Source organism: Nannobrachium achirus (genome assembly GCF_963921795.1).
Source record: "Nannobrachium achirus genome assembly, chromosome: 14".
Lineage (NCBI taxonomy): Eukaryota > Metazoa > Chordata > Actinopteri > Myctophiformes > Myctophidae > Nannobrachium > Nannobrachium achirus.
In genome coordinates, this window is record NC_137821.1 from 44,614,111 (window position 1) to 44,633,789 (window position 19,679).

The 19,679-nt window shown below is 43.0% G+C and overlaps 1 protein-coding gene across 1 annotated transcript in view; it reads left to right on the forward strand.

The window, feature by feature from the left end:
* The window catches only part of nrxn2b (neurexin 2b), a gene marked incomplete at its 3' end in the record, with an annotated part of 1,346,377 nt that overhangs the window by 683,402 nt on the left and 643,296 nt on the right, over positions 1 to 19,679 (forward strand). Inside the window, exons 12-13 of the mRNA XM_080741211.1 lie at positions 1,350 to 1,731; positions 11,112 to 11,302. Of these exons, the coding sequence (XP_080597337.1) occupies positions 1,350 to 1,731; positions 11,112 to 11,302 (573 nt within the window). The remainder of the gene's footprint in view (positions 1 to 1,349; positions 1,732 to 11,111; positions 11,303 to 19,679) is intronic.

Here is a 19,679-nt window from a genome sequence, read left to right on the forward strand (position 1 = left end):
TCAACACATGTACACTTGACATGAACACAGATTATACACATTTATCGATAGACCAAGAGTAGCTAAATGGAATGGAAAAGTAATTTGACCCCTCTTTTTCATTTTGATTATTTGCAATGCAAAACAATTCAATACTGATTATTTGCACTGTAAAACATTACGATACGATACAAAGCCAAATGCTGTTTGCATATCAAAATAGTTGATCGTTGCAAATTAAAATTGATTTTTCGATTCGGTTACTATATTGTTACACCCCTAATTGTAATCACATTACAAAGAATGATATATTAGGTCACAGCACTCCATAATGTAATACAATATGGGTTGCACTATGACTATTTTTTTAGATTAGGTTTGAGGTTATGCATTCCGTGTGTTGCAGCGTGTAGAGTGATTCTGAGTGAAGACTATATTTAAAATGTGAATGGGATTGACCTTTATTTATCCAGGTGAAAGCACACATAAAGGCTCATCTAACATGTTCAATTTGTGTTTGAGGGACGGAGAGTAAGAGGGTGTCATAATTTGAAAGTAAACTATAATTACTTGTAAGATGGAGGTAAGAGGAAAGCCAGACCAATGCTGACCACTGATGGACTCATAAATAATTTGTGTCAACATTACAATGAGCGAGTCTGCACATAAGGCCAATGAAGGCCAAACAACTCATTTAGTGGATGTTGAGAAAGGTGGGTGCCTCTGGAGTTGACGTTATGTTTTTCTTTTAAAATAAAATGAAGAGAAAATGCTAGAAACGAAAGAGTGTTTCTTCATCAGGCCCATTGTGCCAGGTAGGGCATTCACCAAATATTCGAATATCAAAGTCACTATTCGACATTGTTCACCGAAGTCGAATATTCGTTTATTTTTTATTTTTTATTGTTTTCTCTGGAAGTCATAAGGATGAGTTGTCAATGCCCCTGGTGGATGAATTTGTTAATGCTCTATACCAGGTGTTCTCAAACCTTTTTAGGCCGTGACCCCCAAAATAAACATATTTGAACTGGGGACCCCCACCCTGACAAGCACTTGGAATTGTAGGTATTACATTTAATGTGACTCGGTTCCGCAGATAAATATTGTGAAAATAGCAGATCTACATGCTCACAACGCCTCGCAACGCGAGGTGTTGTGAGCATGTAGATCGGTTATTTTCACAATGTTCGCCTCTTGCTTGCTTACTTAATTCGACTATTCGAATACTTTGAGGTTGAATAATTCGAATACTAAAAATCACTATTCGTGAATGCCCTAGTGCCAGGTATAATTTACAAACCAGCCGAAAGCCTGCTAAGGAAAACCAATATTTATGCTGTATTTCCCATGCACCTCCACCCCCTTTCCAGGTCAGATGCCCGGGCCCCACACGCGCCTCGAGTTCCACAACATCGAGACGGGCATCATGACGGAGCGGCGCTTCATCTCCGTGGTGCCGTCCAACTTCATCGGCCACCTCCAGGGCCTGACCTTCAACGGCCTGCCCTACCTGGACCAGTGCAAGAACGGAGACATCTCCTACTGCGAGCTGAACGCCCGCTTCGGCATGCGCCACATCATCGCCGACCCGGTGACGTTTCGAACGAAGGGCAGCTACCTGGCGCTGGCCACGCTGCAGGCCTACGCCTCCATGCACCTCTTCTTCCAGTTCAAGACCACCACGCCCGACGGCCTGATGCTGTTCAACTCCGGAGACGGGAGCGACTTCATCGTCGTGGAGTTGGTCAAGGGGTGAGTCACTGCATTTTTTCATTCATTCAACCTTTGTTTATTCTACGAAAAGACATTGAGGTTGCCCTCATTTGCAGTGCCGTCAAGATACATCACAGTACAACATCTGGGAAATCTCGCTCTTTTGACGAGTCATTGTTTCGACTTTGAGCGTCGGCAGGTTAGCTACCCACCCACGTCACGTACTGAGGTTTGGGTTAGGTTTAGGCATAGAGGTTAACATTCACCGGCGTCGGCAGGTTAGCATTTCACCAGGTTACCATTCACCCGTGTCGAAAGAATGAACCATCAAACAGATGCTATGTAGCAATATCGACACGCTCCCACAACATCAATATTCAAAAAAACAGAACAAAAAGAATACAAAACTAATTTAAACAGTTGCAGACATTTGTGGGGAGGTTATCAATTCAAGATTTATATCGACCGTTTGTTATAGGAGACCATATCTTGAAATTAAGCTGTAGGTCATTCCAAGTGGTTGGGGCATTATAACAGAAGGCTGTTTTCCCCAGTTCAGTGTTTGTTTTTGGGTCCTTTAATGTGAGCCAGTCACTGGAGAGTGTCCTACTGTATATGGCTTCCAATCCAGTAGAGATTTAATATAAAAAGCAGCTTATTTACTTTTCAGGAAATGAAAAAAATATGTTTTAGAACAACACAATACTGCATCATCAAAGATGGTATGGTGACTTTATACATTGTCAGATACTTTAAGGTATTCTTATATTGTCATCACTATCATCACACCTCAAGTGAAGTTAGGATTTTTTTTTCTTTTTTTTTTTTTTTACCATGAATGTAGATAGAATAGATAGATAGATAGATAGATAGATAGATAGATAGATAGATAGATAGATAGATAGAATAGATAGATAGATATAGAATAGAATATGGCCCCACGCCTTCGGGACGAGTTTGTCACAGTACATTTGCACATACGTGAAATTTATTCTGTGATTTCTGTCTGACTTCATCATTTTAATCAATGGGGAACAAACCATCTAACTCTCCACAAGTTGGAGTTCGGTAAGAACAGAGACTTCAGAGTTGAAGTCTCTGTTCAACTCCGGAGACGGGAGCGACATCGTCTTGGAGTTGGTCAAGGGGTGAGTCGATTGCAGCGTTTAGGGATTCGGTTGAGGCAGATGTAAACATATTGATCGATGTAGTAGATCAATACCAGCTTGTAAAAAAAGATGTACTTTTCAGGAAATTAAAAGAATGGAAAAAAATACTGCCTCATCAAAGGCTGCACACCAGACTGTTATTTGGTCAGAAACAGAAGTTGGACAAATATTCACTTCTGTTCTTTTCCCCCCCTTGTAAATCTTAAATTAAGACCATTAACGCATCTGTCATTTGAGATTTTAACCACTTCAACCATTATTTGAATTGGTTCAAAAATAGCAGATCTACAAGCTCATAGCGTGGCACTGTGCCGTGATATGAGCTTGTAGATCTACGATTTTTGAAAAATCATGAAGATTTGTGCAAATCTTATATTTATATTTTTAAAGCAAATTTTCGTAACTCAAATCGTTGCTTCTGGGGGTCCCTGGAACAACATATTTTGAGATTCTCTTCTTGGTTGAAGCAGATGTAAACCATATTGATTGATGTGCCGTCGGGCAAAGAACACGTAAACATTTACTTTTCAGGAAATGAAAAGAATGGAAAAAGTACTGAATCATCATAGTCAGTAGGGTGACTTTATACATTGTCAGATACTTGAATGTGTCTTATTTATCATCACTTCACATAAATACAGCTCAAGTGGAGGTTTTTGTCCATGAATTTCGGTGGTTTTTGTTTTGTTTCATCATTCTAATCAATGGGGGACAAACTACAGAAGTTGGAGTTAGGTGGTTTGTCTGAAAGTTTGAGGATCCAGCGGAGTTGACAAGGTTTAATCAGAAGGGCTTTTTTAAATACTTTCCATTGGTTCAATATTTGTAAAACCCACACAGAGACATAAAGGGTGTTCGATGATTTCACTGATTTATTTAAAAATGTAGCTGGTTTCTACCCAACAGCAACGATATTGTTGCGACTGCCAGGTCACAATTACTATCAAAACCTCCACCGGCTGTCTCTCCGTCTGTCTGTCAAGTCACACTTTTGCCCCTACTCTTATCTCCGCCACCGTTGCCCCTATCCATGCCAAACGTTGCACACACACTCCTTGGTTGGCAAACCACAACCTCCAGCCCTGATTTCTCACATGGCCCTCTTCTAGCGCCACCATGAGGCTGATTTTTGCACTGGGCTCTTTGGACACTGCTCCTACATATTTTGCCCTAAAATCACGCAAAGCGGTACACAGTATCTCTACAGTCATGTCATCAACATGGATCCGTCACATTTCCCATGTTCCCTCCTCATTGGCTACGACTGCCTTCTAAAGTTTGTGTAAGCGACGTGACGGTCGCTTATCTCCCGATTAGGGAGTCTTACTGGTATTATTCTTTATCGAGGCTCTCTCAAACTATACTGCTAACTCCTGTTTTCCTTCATATAGCAACCGCTAATCTTGAACGATTCATGTCCACAGCTGCCCACAGCTAAACCCGTCGCCCCGGGAATACTGTATCTGTTTTCCAATCAGCTTAGCCATCTTTTGTTAAGAGCTGAGCAAGATGGACTTCTGAGGATGAGATGGACTTATCCCTCAGAAAGTGAGCTTATGAGTGAGCGGGTGATTTAATGTCCATCTGAATGGAGTTGGCAGAATGGAAGTAGCTTTAATTTGGTTCCGTGAGCAGTGAATTTGCTTTATAGCTCGCTTGATAGCTGCACACCAGGCTGTTATTTGGTCAGAAGCAGAAGTTGGAAAAATATTCACTTCTGTTATTTTTTTCCCCTTGTAAATCTTAATGGTCTCCCGGGTGTGCATCTCTCAGTCTGTGTAACCCAGATGAACATGAATATGAAATTGGGATCATAATTCATCACCATGGCCTGTAAAGCGATTGGTAAGTTCTGTTTAAAAGCTCGGAAAGGAGTGCAGCTAACCTGAAAATAAATTCCAACCGTTTATCATACTTACCGTGCAACGCTATTAATCTGTTCACAATTAAGATACGAGCAAAAAAAACGCCTTTTGTTGACATATCCGCCGGGGAAATTGTCCTCCTAAATTTGGCACTGTGTTAACGCCACAAAACCTGGGCAGCTTCTGTTCTGTCTGCACATCCCAAATCGCAAGAGGCTGCATAGCATAAAGGGATGGAAACAGAGACAGAATAACATGCAGCATTGCAGTTACAATGGCCTCAAACCCCCAGACCACCAAAAGGAAAAACAGCCCTCTTTGTGTGTAGCAAATAACCGTGACTTCATGTCTGCCCGGAAGCCAACAAGGCACTTTGGAGTTTCAATGCTTACATGTCAAAACTCTAGCTATAGCACACAAAAGGAGGAGCTCAGAGCCTTGCCATAATGTGCAGCCATGGCTGAGGTGAGGACATAAGCTGTTCCCTCAAAGAGAACATCGCGGAACCGAAGAGTGAGTGACTGACAGACAGACAGACAGACAGACAGACAGACAGACAGACAGACAGACAGACAGACAGACAGACAGACAGACAGACAGACAGACAGACAGACAGACAGACAGACAGAAAGCGGGGGTGTAAACTGGGGACAGGGGCGTCATAAGGGGGAAGAAAGTGGGACTGAGTTAGTAGGGCCCAAGGTGGAGGGGCCCTAGCAACTTTAGCTATTGAAAAAATAGCAGATATACAAGCTCACAGCGCGGCACCGAGTGCCGCGCTGCGAGCTTGGTGATCTGCTATTTTTGAAAAGTCGTGAAAATGTGTGCAAATCTTTGAATATATGTATTTTTTTAAGCCAACATTTGTAACTCAAATTTTGCTTCTGGGGGGGTCCCTGGAACTAAATATTTTGAGATGGGGGTCCGTGGCCAAATACACATGAAAAAGTTTGAGCACCACTGACATAGAAACATAGGTTTTTTTTCAAAAAAACCTTAGAAGAATTTGAGATATTCAAAGATTTTCACGATTTTTCAAAAATAGCAGGTCTACAAGCTTGCAGCGCGGCACTCGGTGCCGTGCTGTGAGCTTGTATATCTGCTATTTTTCAATTGTTAAAAAAACACAGGGGCCCCACAGTGAATCCTTGTACCCAGGGCCCAGAATTTGGTGCGACACCCCTGCACACAGACAGACAGACAGACAGACAGACAGACAGACAGACAGAGAGAGAGAAAGCGGGGGATGTAAACTGGGGAACAATGAAATCGAGCAGAGAAGGGAGCGCAGGAGGTAGCGATGTCGTCCTGTCCTCAATCACCTCGCTCTGACAAAGGGATAGGCTGCGAGAGCGTCGAGTGTCGACTCTATAATCATTTACATTTTTTTTTACAATCTAGTCATTTAGCAGATGCTCTTACCCAGAGCCATTTAAAAGTGCAGCATCAGAGTTAAAGCAGATATCACCAGATGGTGGGGAATGATATACTGTGGAACATGAAGGAGAGGTATTTCATTTCTGAAGTGAGAGTCCAAATCTGCATCACCTTGACACTCTCACCCATCTAGTGTGGTACGATGTGTACTTCCGTAGGATTTTTGTGCCAAAATTGATTTTTTTGCAGGACTTGGCTCTATAGAGTCCAAACTATGAGAAAATGATGGGTGTATAATTTTCCGGACCCCCACCCCCTTTCTGGGGGTCATCTATTTTAGGACCTCCCAGAACAGTACGCCAGCCAGTTAATGTCCAATTTTCTTAATATTAGAGTTGTTTTGTAGGTTTTAAAACATTCTGAATTCATTTATTACACTTTTGAAGCAGCCAGAATAACCTTTCTGACTTTTGGTTGGGGTCTTTCCTCACCTGGGACCCCCGGAATGACCCCTGTGCCTATCTCAGTAATCGTTCTGCTCCTGCTCCAGAACAATGTCATATTAGGACATAATTGAAGCATAAAAGTCTTTGTAGCTGGGCTCTGAAAACTAAAATGAGTAGTAGCAAATACCAGGGGTCTTCCACAGGGGGTTCGGGACCCCTAGGGGGTCCTCAGAGTTACTACAAAGTGTAATTCTAGGGAATTTTTTGCTAAAATGTATTGTTCTGCTGCTTTGGCTTTTATAGGGACCAAACTGTCAGGAAATGATGCGTATCACATTTTTTCGACCCCTGCCCCCTTTCTGGGGGGTCATCTATTTTAGGGCCTCCCAGAACAGTACACCAGCCATGTAATGTCCAATTTTCATAATACTTGTTGTTTTGTAAGTTTTAAAACATTCTAAGTTCATATATTGCACTTTTGAAGCAGCCAGAATAACCTTTCTTTCCTCACCTGGGACCCCCAGAATGACCCCTGTGCCTATCTCAGTACTCATTACAGTCCTTGCTCTGTTTCTGCTCCAGAACAGTGTCAAATTAGATCATGATTAAAGCATAAAAGCTTTTGTAGCTGGGCTCTGACAAAACAAATTAGTAGCTAATACCAGGGGTCTTCCACAGGGGGTCTGAGACCCCCAGGGATCCTCAGAGTTACTACAGGGGGCCAGCCAAATCTCTGGTCACCCCAACCTCCCAGTCAGCCAAGACATTTGACTGGAACATACCCTCCACTCTCTGAATTCCATCCATTTTCTTCAATTGGTGGAAGTTCAGGGCAATTTGTCAGGTATCATTTATACTGCATTGTGATGTAGTTGGCATTGAGGATATGTGGTAGCAGTGCAGCTCCAAGTTCTTTGACTGAAATCCCATCCCATATGAGTTATCGCAGATGAAGGGCTGTTGGACCAAAGTGCTCCAATGACTCCAATGTTGATGGTTGTAAGTGCCTTGCCCAGCCCTGAGGCTCATAGGGCAGGAGCCTATGTCCTGTTTCTGTAGAGTGAGGCAGCTTGATGTACAAGTACCCCTAGACAGTGGACATGATAATAGTTTGTCACAGGGACATAGCCCAATCCAGCCTTTGATGCTGAGGTCCCATTTTCAGAATCTTTAGTATGACCCAGCTGGGGATCGAACCCCAACCTCCCAGTCTCAGGAGGAATGGAACCCTCGCCAAGGTATGTTCCAGTTAGGTGTCTTGCCCTCCCTACTCCAAAGGCAATACTTGAGCTCATCAAATGTGGCTGCAAAACAGGTTGCAAGACACAGTGCAGCTGCATGCTCAAGCAATAACCTGCCATGCACTACTCTCTGCAAAGTATATGGTGGAAACTGTCAACACTATTAGGCAGGACATTCAACATGACTGTGTAATGGACATGTTTTTCTACGTGGCCAAAGTGAGAAGTTGCAATACTTTCTTGTAATACCTGCAGTAACACCTGTGAATCATAACTGTTATTGCGACCTATGGTCGCAAGTTTACTACGAAAACCGGCACATATTGTCTGCGTATCTCTGTCTATCTGTCTGTCTGAAGGTCACACCTGACACTGTGGTTCCCCTGACACATCACTGTGACATCACAGGTTATATCACAGGTGACCTATTTAAATGTAAAAGTACATGTAGGGGCATTCCCCAGAATTCCTGTTTATGCCCATGAAGATCCCTGATGTCATCGATATACATCACTGGCCAGATGGCCAAGACATGGCCCATATCTGTGTGGCTGGTTCAGATAGGGATCTCCATGTATGGGCATAAAATTGATTGTACGGTATGTTGTGATGTCATGGTAACCACTCTAACATAATCCCTTTTATGCCCATATATGGAGATCCCTGATGTCATCAATATTAAGCCCATATCTAACATATGGGAATGCCCATATATGGAGGAAGACAGCCCATATCTGTAGGGCTGGTTCAGAGAACTTCAGACAGGGATCTCCATGTATGGGCATAAAAGGGATGTACCATCAGTACATGGATCTCCATGGGTACCAGGGGTCTCCATATATAGGTAACTGGTCCGATATACATCACTGGCCAGATAGCCAAGAATTGGCCATCTGTCCATAAACCATCAAGTACACTTCATAAACCAAGGAGAATAATATTCAAAAATAGTTAGCACATTGCAGAAATGGTTGCTGAAATAACCATTTGGCTGCCCCCCTGCAGTAACTTTGATGACATCTGGGGGTCCCGGACCCCCTGTGGAAGACCCCTGGTATTAGCTACTAATTTTCTTTGTTGTCAGAACCCAGCTACAAAAGTTTTTATGCTTTAATTATGATCTAATTTGACACTGTTCTGGAGCAGAAACAGAGCAAGGACTGTAATGAGTAGTGAGCTAGGCACAGGGGTCATTCCGGGGGTCCCAGGTGAGGAGAGACCCTAAACAAAAGTCAGAAAGGTTATTCTGGCTGCTTCAAAAGTGCAATATATGAACTTAGAATGTTTAAAATCCTACAAAACAACTCTAATATTATGAAAATTGGACATTAACTGGCTGGTGTACTGTTCTGGGAGGCCCTAAAATAGATGACCCCCCAGAGGCAGGGGTCGGAAAAATGTGATACGCATCATTTTCTGACAGTTTGGTCCCTATAAAAGCCAAAGCAGCAGAACAATACATTTTAGCAAAAAAATCCTTAGAATTACACTTTGTAGTAACTCTGAGGACCCCCTAGGGGTCCCGAACCCCCTGTGGAAGACCCCTGGTATTTGCTACTACTCATTTTAGTTTTCAGAGCCCAGCTACAACGACTTTTATGCTTCAATTATGTCCTAATATGACATTGTTCTGGAGCAGGAGCAGAACGATTACTGAGATAGGCACAGGGGTCATTCCGGGGGTCCCAGGTGAGGAAAGACCCCAAACAAAAGTCAGAAAGGTTATTCTGGCTGCCTCAAAAGTGTAATAAATGAACTCAGAATGTTTTAAAACCTACAAAACAACTCTAATATTAAGACAATTTGACATTAACTGATCTGGGAGGTCCCAAACTAGATGACCCCCAGAAAGGGGGTGGGGGTCCGGAAAATTATACACCCATCATTTTCTCATAGTTTGGACTCTATAGAACCAAGTTCTGCAAAAAAATCAATTTTGGCACGAAAATCCTACGGGAGCTCTTTTTTGGACGCATCGTACCACACTAATATCTTGATTGGTGATTATGGAAAAGAAAGCCCTGTGTGTAGTGTGCAAAAGATTTTAAGATTATCCCTCCCATTAAAAGACACATACAACGTGACTCCAATAAATGGTTGTCTCATTATGAACGCATGCACGCCTACTTAACAACCCAGGTCCTGATTAGCCTGCAGTGTTGATTTTGACAGCAGCTCATTTTGATTTAGTTTAGTCACAGTCTTTTGAATAAAACCTCATTTAGTCATATTTTAAGTCATCTGAAATGTTTTAGTCAACTAAATATCATAAGATTTTAGTTGACTAAACCTACAGTTGATTTTGTCGACAGAAATGTATTTTGACAGGCCTAGCTACAGTACTAGCTAATACTTGCCTGGCGTTGCCAGCCTCTATCACACACTTCGTTTTGGGAAGAGAGTCTGGGATTTCAGGAAGAGTTTTCATTTCTGGGGTTTGCCTCAAACCACGTGCCCCAATCTTACAGAAACCACGTGCCCCAAGCATACAACCCTGATTGGCCAACCCTTGAAGCTGTTTGAGGAAATAAAATCTCAATGGATCGGTGCCAGACCGTACTACAACACCACTACCGCCAGGGGGTGTTGTTGTGTTCGGTCTGGTTTATTAACCAGGCAAAGCTAATACAGTAGATCTGCTATTTTCAGAGTGCAACACCCGAGCGCAACCAAACATAAATGACGTAACTGCCTTTTACAGTAGTTCTACTGGATCTCTTCTCCACTAGTCCCTCTCTAACATTTTAGTCTAGTGTGTGGAAATGGGACCAAATGGACCCTTACAGGTCTATTTGGTTCCATTTGTACACAAAATAAATACGCTTTAAGTAGCATGTGAGGGGTCAAACTAGGGGTTTTTCATGATGCTGAATCAATTGCAAGCATTTGTTTTGCATGAAAAATATTCCTTGGGCTAAAACGGACCCACAAAACGATGGTTTAGTGATGAATCATTTGTAGCCCACAGAATGTTTTTTGTGCAAAACAAATGCTTGCAATGGATTCAGCATCATGAAAAACCCATAGTTTGACCCCGCACATGCTACTTAAAGCATATTTATTTTTTGTATTTCTTTCCTGTATAGTAAAGTAATGGGACACAAACACAAATCATTTTTTTATGAGGTTTCCCCCAGGAGTTGAATTTCAACCTTTTAGTACATGTTATTACACACCTTTAGAAACACATTGGTGAAGAAATTTCTTGGTAACGATTTACTTCGCAGATTTTCTTATTTTCCCCTTACTAACAGGACACATTTGTCTGTGTACGGACATAATTGATGACCCCTGACCGTGCCGTCTGTCTTTTCTTCACAGCTACGTCCACTACGTCTTTGACCTTGGCAACGGGCCGTCTCTGATGAAGGGCAACTCGGACAAGCCGCTCAACGACAACCAGTGGCACAACGTGGTGGTGTCCCGGGACGCCAACAACGTCCACACGCTCAAGATCGACTCGCGCACCGTTACGCAGCACTCCAATGGAGCCCGAAACCTGGACCTCAAAGGTAAGGAGGATTTCTTTCTGTTCCATTCACTGACAGGAATTGTTTTCTCATCTCATCGCAGTATAGGCAATACACCCTAGTGGGCCTTTCACGACTGATGCGTTGTAGTAGGCCTAGTCATCTACCACTCCCAAAAAGTAGTCAACTATTATCCCATTATGTTATGTTTACTTATTTGACATGGACATCACAATTCACCCTTTGTCAAGTCCCGCCCGTTGTCCCACCTCTCTTCGCACCCATTGGTTGCTGTGTCCTGGTGGGACAAATGTCCTTTCTCTCCATCCACTACCATAGAAATTCAGTTGCTTCTTATTGTTATTTTGTGTATTCAATTCTAATTTTAAACTTTGTTTCAGTAAAAAGGGGCCTCTCAGGTGCAGTATAGTCACTGGGCGTGTTTTTAAATGTTTTTATTTCTCCAAAAAATATGTTTTAGCAAATTCAACATAAAAAAGGCGGAACCAGGGTGGGACAAGGCAGATAGGGCCTGCTGGTTGGTCAGTCAGGGACCAATCAGAATGCTGACAAAGGGTGAATTACATTGGACAAACCAGGTGCATTGATTACAGTGAATATACTTTAGCACAAAGTGCTAGTTTTCATCACCTGTCCACAGGAGGCTTTCCTAAATTCCAATAACACTAATCTAAAACCCAATCATGATTCATATATTATTTTTCACCCAGTAACAATGATCATCAAAATCATTTCAAATGTAACCAAGTAACTATAGTTAAATGATGTATGCTGGGACCAACACGTTGAGGGAAAAAAGCCTTGTTCTGGAGTCCACTTTCCGTGTCTGATCATTTGAAAATACACGCGCGCACACACACACACACACACACACACACACACACACACACACACACACACACACACACACACACACACACACACGCACACGCACACCCTCTCTCTTTCTCTCTCCTCTATCCGCTCTACCGTATCCGCTCTACCGTATCCGCTCTACCGTATCCGCTCTAGACCGGACCAGCAACTTGCCAAGCGACATGATCCCCAGTCTCTGACAGCGTGTTTACAAAGTTTGTAGACTTCATTTAATGAGTCTGGATCTGGTTGGACTAAACCCCCAACAAGCTTGTCTGTGCTGCAGAGATGGTTGGTTGACTGCAGTAGTTGCAGGGATTTGCGTGACTCTTTCCTTCTGTACTGTAAATAACATAAATTTAACATGACTGTGTTGTTGAATTTGACTCAATCAATGTTGAGTCCACCGTTTGTCTTTAGGAGTCCACGCAAAAAGCTCTGAATAGCTTACTATGATACACAACATGCCTGCTCACGTATTAGGAACGTATATAGGGTGTGCCAGATGTAGTTCTAAGAACGGCCATTTCTTGGGACAACACAGCCTTACACAGGTGTTCTGATTAGACTATAGCATTAGTTCTATGCAATCAAACAATTGAAACACCTGTGTTTTGTCCCAAGAAATGGCCGCTAAGGACTACAATGACGTAGCCGCTGGCACACACTATTGAGTCACCAGAAAAAAATAATGTGTGTTTTTAATGAATCTGTCATGTTTAAAATGAGGGTTAGGGAGTTTGAAGTTAAAATGGGTGTGTATGTGGAGAGAGGCCGATAAGCTGTTTCCCTGTTGAAAGTGGAATATCCCTTTAAGTATTTATGCAAATATCTATGTAGAATGAGCTAGGATTCTGTATTTATTGTAGTTTTATGTTGTATTCCTCAGCAAACCAAATATTGTATGTTGATGCAAAATATGTTTTCATTTTCCAAGCTTCTGGAAGATTTTTTATTTCTGTTTTACCAATGAGTTTGCCTGTTTGCCAATACTTTTAGCCACGTCTGTATGTACACACGTGCATGCATGTGTGTGCACTGTGCAGACAAACAGACTAGATTTGCGCGTGGCTCAACAAATACCAGAAGATGCTAAGAAGCTATTTGTTGTGTCCATAAAGTCTTCTCAGAATGAATAGTTGTCGGATTGTAACTCTCCATCCATCCATCTCTTTCTGTATGACAACTATTTGTCAGCCATTTTGCATTATTCTCCCTCTCCATCTAACGGAATCAGAAGTTTGGAGTTCACACCAGTACAGCACTTTCAGCGCATTATCCATTCTCACGTCTTTGAAAGACTCAACCAAGAACTACCTTTCGAAATTCACCGTTTAAAGGAATGTTCCATGCAAGCGTGTATCACTATGGCTTTTGTTCAGAGCAGTAGCAGCAGCAGCATTTTAGTTCACTCTCAAGGCTGAAGTTCTGTTTTGACAACGCACAGCGAGAGAAGAACCTGTGTGTGCTGCCGAGTGGAAATCCACCTGCATGCCGAACAACAGTGGACCGGAGGCCATAAAACCCGACAAAGGCCAGGCAGCATTCAATTCAATTCAATTCAATTCAATTCAATTCAATTCTACCCTAGGTGGGCTTGGCGATAGGGCCTTTCTGTGTGGAGTTTGCATGTTCTCCCCCTGTCTCCTAGGGTAGATACCCTCACAAAAACATGCAGTAATCTTTCAGGATTTTGCAATCACCTCAAGGGGTGGCTCAGGTGGCAGAGCGGCCGGTTCAATTCCCGGCTCCTCCTGGCTGCGTGTCCTTGAGCAAGACACTGAACCCCTAATCTACAGTAGGTTGATGCCTTGCATCATGGTATCCTCCGCCATCACTCAGTGTGTGAATGGGTGAATGAGAAGTACTGTACATTGTAAAGCGATTTGCAGAAAAGCGCTATATACAGTAAATGCAGTCCATTTAACATTTTAGTCTGTACACCTTTGGGACGATTCCCAAAACAGTTTCAAATGGTTTACAAAAAGCCTCAGATTTCAAATGTGTAGCTCCATTTATATTTTCCACTCGTTACAGATAGTGCAGGAAACGTATGATGGTTAATAATCCTTAAGGTGGTTGTATTCCATTTTATCACAGTTCACAACAGCAAGCACTCATGCCTGCCTCTTCCCCTCACCTTCACCAAGAATTCCCTTTTTCAGCAGATGTTGCCATTCTAGGAACAGGGTAATATGTGTGCAGTATCCCGAGCCAATAAATATCCTACAGTAGTATAAAATCTGACATTGTGGAATCCAAGGGGGTAAAATTATTTTTTGAAAGATAATAACGGCTAATCTCTCCACCCTCGCTGTTCTTTCCACTGTGTTCCTCTCCCTCGCTCCCCGCTCATTGTCCCTCAAACTGCCAAGTGGCTGGCGGCGGAGAAAATCATCTTGGGTACACTTGACTTTCACTGGGACCGTGATGGCTGTCCTTTCACGGAGGCACCTTTTTACCCCTCTGCTTTTAAAACGCCCTGTGTGGGTGATCCCTCTTGAAATGATAGCCGTGGTTAAAAGGCACTTGGCATCTCCCCGACGCTGTGTCGCCGCTGAAAGAATCGCTGGGAATTGAATTGACAGACTGTAATTGGCAGCTGCAGAGCTTTAGAACTAGGTAGTTCTCTGGTGTGGCGTTTTTTGCCCTCTAACCACTTAAACTTCAAGGTTTATTGTTATAGCTTGTATTGGGTACATGAGATTACATTTATTTTGGTCTGGTTCCTCAGACATTGTAGTAGCAATACTACTACTACTGCTACGCCTCAGAGCGACAAGCGAGGTCGTGCAATGTCTTGGCCATCTGACCAGTTATGTATATCGGACCAGTTACCCATATATGGAGACCCCTCGTACCCATATATGGAGATCTATGTACTGTAGATATGCTGTGAGAGCCCAAACATGCAGTTATTTGTTTATGTGAAGGTCCTCTGATCTCTATGACATCTGACATCATACATACAAACCCTGTTATGCCCAGACATGGAGATGCCTGTCTGTAGAACCGGGCACACAGATATGTGCTGTCGTGGCCATATATGGATTCGTTATGTGGCCGATGTGGCCTCCATATATGGGCATTCCCATAGACAGACGGACGGGAGACATGATGTGCCGTTTCACATACAAAACTGCGACCTGTGGTTGCAACTACTACTACTACTACTACTACTACTACTATTACTACTAATAATAATAATAATAATATTCAATAGTACTGTAATTAATAGTACTACAAATAATAATAATAAACATGACAAGGGGGAAAGAAGGAATAATCAGAATAGCAACAGTATTAAGCGAAATTAAGTTTGTTTATTGGTCCTATAGCATGTAAGGTGCTAGAAGATGCTACGGTATGTGCAAGTTTATTACTCCACCCTAGACTATAAATAGGCTTTCTGAATTCTATGCCTGTGCGTTTCTAGAACCTTTAAAGTGAAATGTGCCAGTGTCCTTGGCATTTTTTAACATACAGGCTGCCCATGACCCAAGGCAGTTGGTGTCTTCCCAATTAAGTTTATTTTTTATTTTTTTTTCCTGGCATAATATGTTCGTAAGCCTGATTGTCTGGCAAAGAAGCTGTTTATCAATCTACTGCCAGTGGCGCTGTGACTACGAAGCCACTTGCCCGCCGTTAGCATCTGAAACAGTCCGTGGTTTGGGGTGCAGAGAATCTTTAATAAGCCTGTGGGTATTGCTGACACAGATCTGTCATTATGTGTCCTGGATGGAGAGAATCTGTTCTTTCTCAGTGATGTGGATGCTGAGGAATCTGAAGTTGCTGATCCTCTCTACTCTCTATGGCGTAGAGCAGGGGGACACATTTTTAAAAATGGTGCAAGTGGAGGGCCGGACTAGTTCAATGTTCATTTAAAACATATCAAAATGATAGCACGCATTGAACCTGGACCTAACACGGCCTATACTATTGCACATTAATCATTACATGAATTAAGTAAAACATAAAATCACAAAATCAGTTGTAATATTTTCTTATGGCTCCATCAGTAATTTCAAGTGAAAACTCAAAACTCAAATATGGCCCCTAATAAATGCAAAAATGCCCTTTACATCCGTGAACATGTAGGCATGCGACAATGCACTCGGAGAGCATTGTGGGACTTGTAGTATTATGGTGGTGCGTGCAACATACGAGAGGGTCAGTTCTAACAGTAATTAAATATCATCCCGCGAGCCAAAGATAAATCATTCACGGCCCTGATTTTGCACCCGGGCCTTGAGTTTGACATATGTGGCGTAGAGTCTATGCCATCGATGTTGTGTGTGCTTTCTGCTCCGCTTCCCCATATTCCTCAATCAACTATTGGCCATGTCATCAGCAAACTTGACCATTAGCTTAAGTTGTTGTACAATGAATTCACAAGTTTCAATTTGTCTGACTGGCAGAGAACTAATGTTCTACGCCAATCAGACAAATTGAAACACTTTTGTTGGTTCCCATAAACATGGCAGGTGTAAGCATTTGAAAGTCGTGTACAGTGAAAATAGATGGTCTACAGTACAAGCTCAGAGCTCGCCGCGACGAGTCAATAGACGGAGTGGAGTTTGTAATGAGACTTTTGTAATAGAACGAGTGCCGTGCACTCGTCTCCCTTTTAGGACTACAGAAACAAATGAAGGGGCAACAGAAACCAAGACAGACGGGGTGAGGAAATAGAATGGACAGCGGGATATAAGAGTGAGAGAGAATATGGGTCCTCAGGGGCCGCTGGTTAAACACCATGAAGTGGTTATCGTCCGCACCATTACGGGGATTTGCTGCGTAGGGCTCTACACTGTGTCTGGGTCTCGTCCTTGAATTTGGAGATGGCTCTCAAGGGGGCTGACGGTCGTCGTGGAAGACATAACACCAGTCGGTGACAGCTCTCTGGGGCCAGACGGGATCTGAAGAGGTTGACGGGGGGGAAAAATAGACGAATCGTCGTTGTCGGGTGAAAACCTTGTGTGTCCAAGACCGTTCGTTTCGTATTTATCATTTTAAAAATGAACTAAACTAGTGAAAACAGCAGATCTACAAGCACACAACGCCTCGCACCGCTTTTAGATCTGCTGTTTTCACTACTGTTTGTGCGACGGCCTTGTATGATGAAGCAGGGCTTTACTTGGTGAAAAAACATACAAATTTGAAACTCAGAGATACAAGGTTTCTGCCCGACAGTGACGAAATGCACTTGACAAATCTTTTTTTATATGTTTTTTTTTTTTTTGGTAAAAATGATCTATTGATCGACTTAGGCTTTGTCCCATGGGGCGCGAGCACTGCAATTCAAACGGATAGATGGATTGCTCCATGCCATCCTAACGGAAGATCTGTGTGCATGGCGTGCACGACGTGCCTAACTGTCCTTCGCCTATCTCGGGAACTGTCCAATCGATCGACCTCAAAAGTGCCACGCGTGTCGCAGCCGGGGACCCGAGGGAGTGCAGTGCCTGGCGTCAAGTCGGTTTGATCCGGACGATAGGCCCACGTTTGGGCATCTTGTATGGAGATCTGGTTGTCTAGATCTGCCGATCCGACCATTATTTATGCTCATGTAAGGGCGAGATGACCTCAGGGATGTCAATATATGGGCATAAATGGAACACTGGCAGACAGACTGGTACAACAGGTTATGTGAGAATGGGTATACCATGGGTACAACGGGTTGTGCATACTTAGTGTAGCAGCCAAACTGGGTTAAATGGTATTTGGGCACTAATTGATCGGCTATTGGTGGAGGCACCCATTGGCATCTCATTTCGTGGGAGTGTGTCTGTAGGTGGCCTCAGAAGTTACAAAAGACAGTTCTCCCATGCTCACCTTCAAGTCTGGTTGTGTCCTTGGAGGTAGGGTGAGCTGGGGGAGACACACTTTTGTTGACCGCACACGCACTTTCATAGCTATTAATCACGCTTTCATTGTTGTAATTTTGCTCACTGCTAATTCATTTTCACACACATATTTATTGCATATTTTGATCGCATTATTGTAATAATTGGTGTCACTGAAAATTCTAAGTAAAAGCATTTTTAAACGTATGAGCGATTTTGTGGATGTGAGTGTTTTTTAGGTGCGCGTCACAGTCTTTTAATCTTAGCCTACCGGCTGTTTAACTATTGGGGTTACTATCAGCCGTAACACTTAGATTTTAGCTGCCTTTTCAGTAATTTCAAGTTAACTACTTAAATCCAGTTATTCACTGGCCTCTATCCCCCAAGGGTCTATATTTCCCCCCCTCCACAATACATATAGCTGATCTACAACTCGTGTGTAGATCCGGTAGGCCTGTTTTTGGTGAATATTTGCCCCAGGATAGGGACACAAGGGTCCATGCGTTTAACTTTGCCTTGCCTGGCCTTGCTCAACCCTATCTGCTGTTGTCTTACCAGCCTGGGTGATTAACGGCCCATTGAACCTCTGTCTCATAAAACACCGCCAACCAAGCGTGAGTCAACAAGCTCTCTCAGCTGCCCACCACCGGGTCCCACGGCGAGAACAGCCACATTTGCATACGCCAAATGTGCAAAAAGAACTACTCTCTGCAAGCGAAACAGACGGACGGTAATTTGTGAGGACGGGGAGGGGGCGGCCATTTTGCCAAAGCGGTGGCTGTCCATCGAAGCGTCACAATAAACACTATCCGTAGCTCTGAAGTGGTCCCCCCCTGTCTGTGTCATTAATCCATCAGCCACCGCGCTTCCGAAAGTCTTTAGTTACCGCCTTCGTCAATGTGAGGACACATGTTGCTTGTGGCCAGACTAATAGCCAATTTCTCTCTAGGTCGTCCTAAGATGAGCCCTCTGTCGTCGCTTCCAGTCATCCCTTGTTCTCCACACATCTGGCTGCTCGTCGGTGTTGTGCGCTCCTGCATAGTTTACAGTTTTCAGTTTAGGCATTTAGCAGACGCTTTTAATCCAAAGCGACTTACAATAAGCAGATAATACATCACTATAATAAGCAAGATAATATGTCAGAACATCAACAACAATATAACAAATGCATAGGAATATTAATCTAGAAAAAAAAAAAACAATAACATAGGTAGACCATGCACCTAATCAGTAAAAATGAGTTTCTAAAAACCAAAAAAATGCTAACTAGCTTCATGTATGGTCATTGAGTGTTACAGTAGTGCTATGGGTTTAGGTGGAGTTTTCAGTCCACGGCGGAAGCTAGGGAGTGAGTCTGTTGTTCTAAGTGCGACAGGGAGTTTATTCCACAGTTTGGGTGCCAGGAAGGCAAATTGTCTAGGATGAGTGGATTTTTGTCCTGGGGCTTTTAGCGAGGGTTCTGTCAGCCTCCCTGTGTTGGCTGATCTGAGTGAACGGGTGGGGTTGTAGGGGTTGTAGGGCATAATTCTTGAGTATGTCCGCGTATGTTAGTCCGCGTTGTGTGCTTGTAGATCGTCTGTTTTCACTAGTTTAAATCGTTTTTAAAATTAAAAATGCAAAACGAACGGGTTTGGACATACAAGGTTTTCACCCGACAATGATGATATATATTACTGCTTATCAAAAATTACATTTTAAAA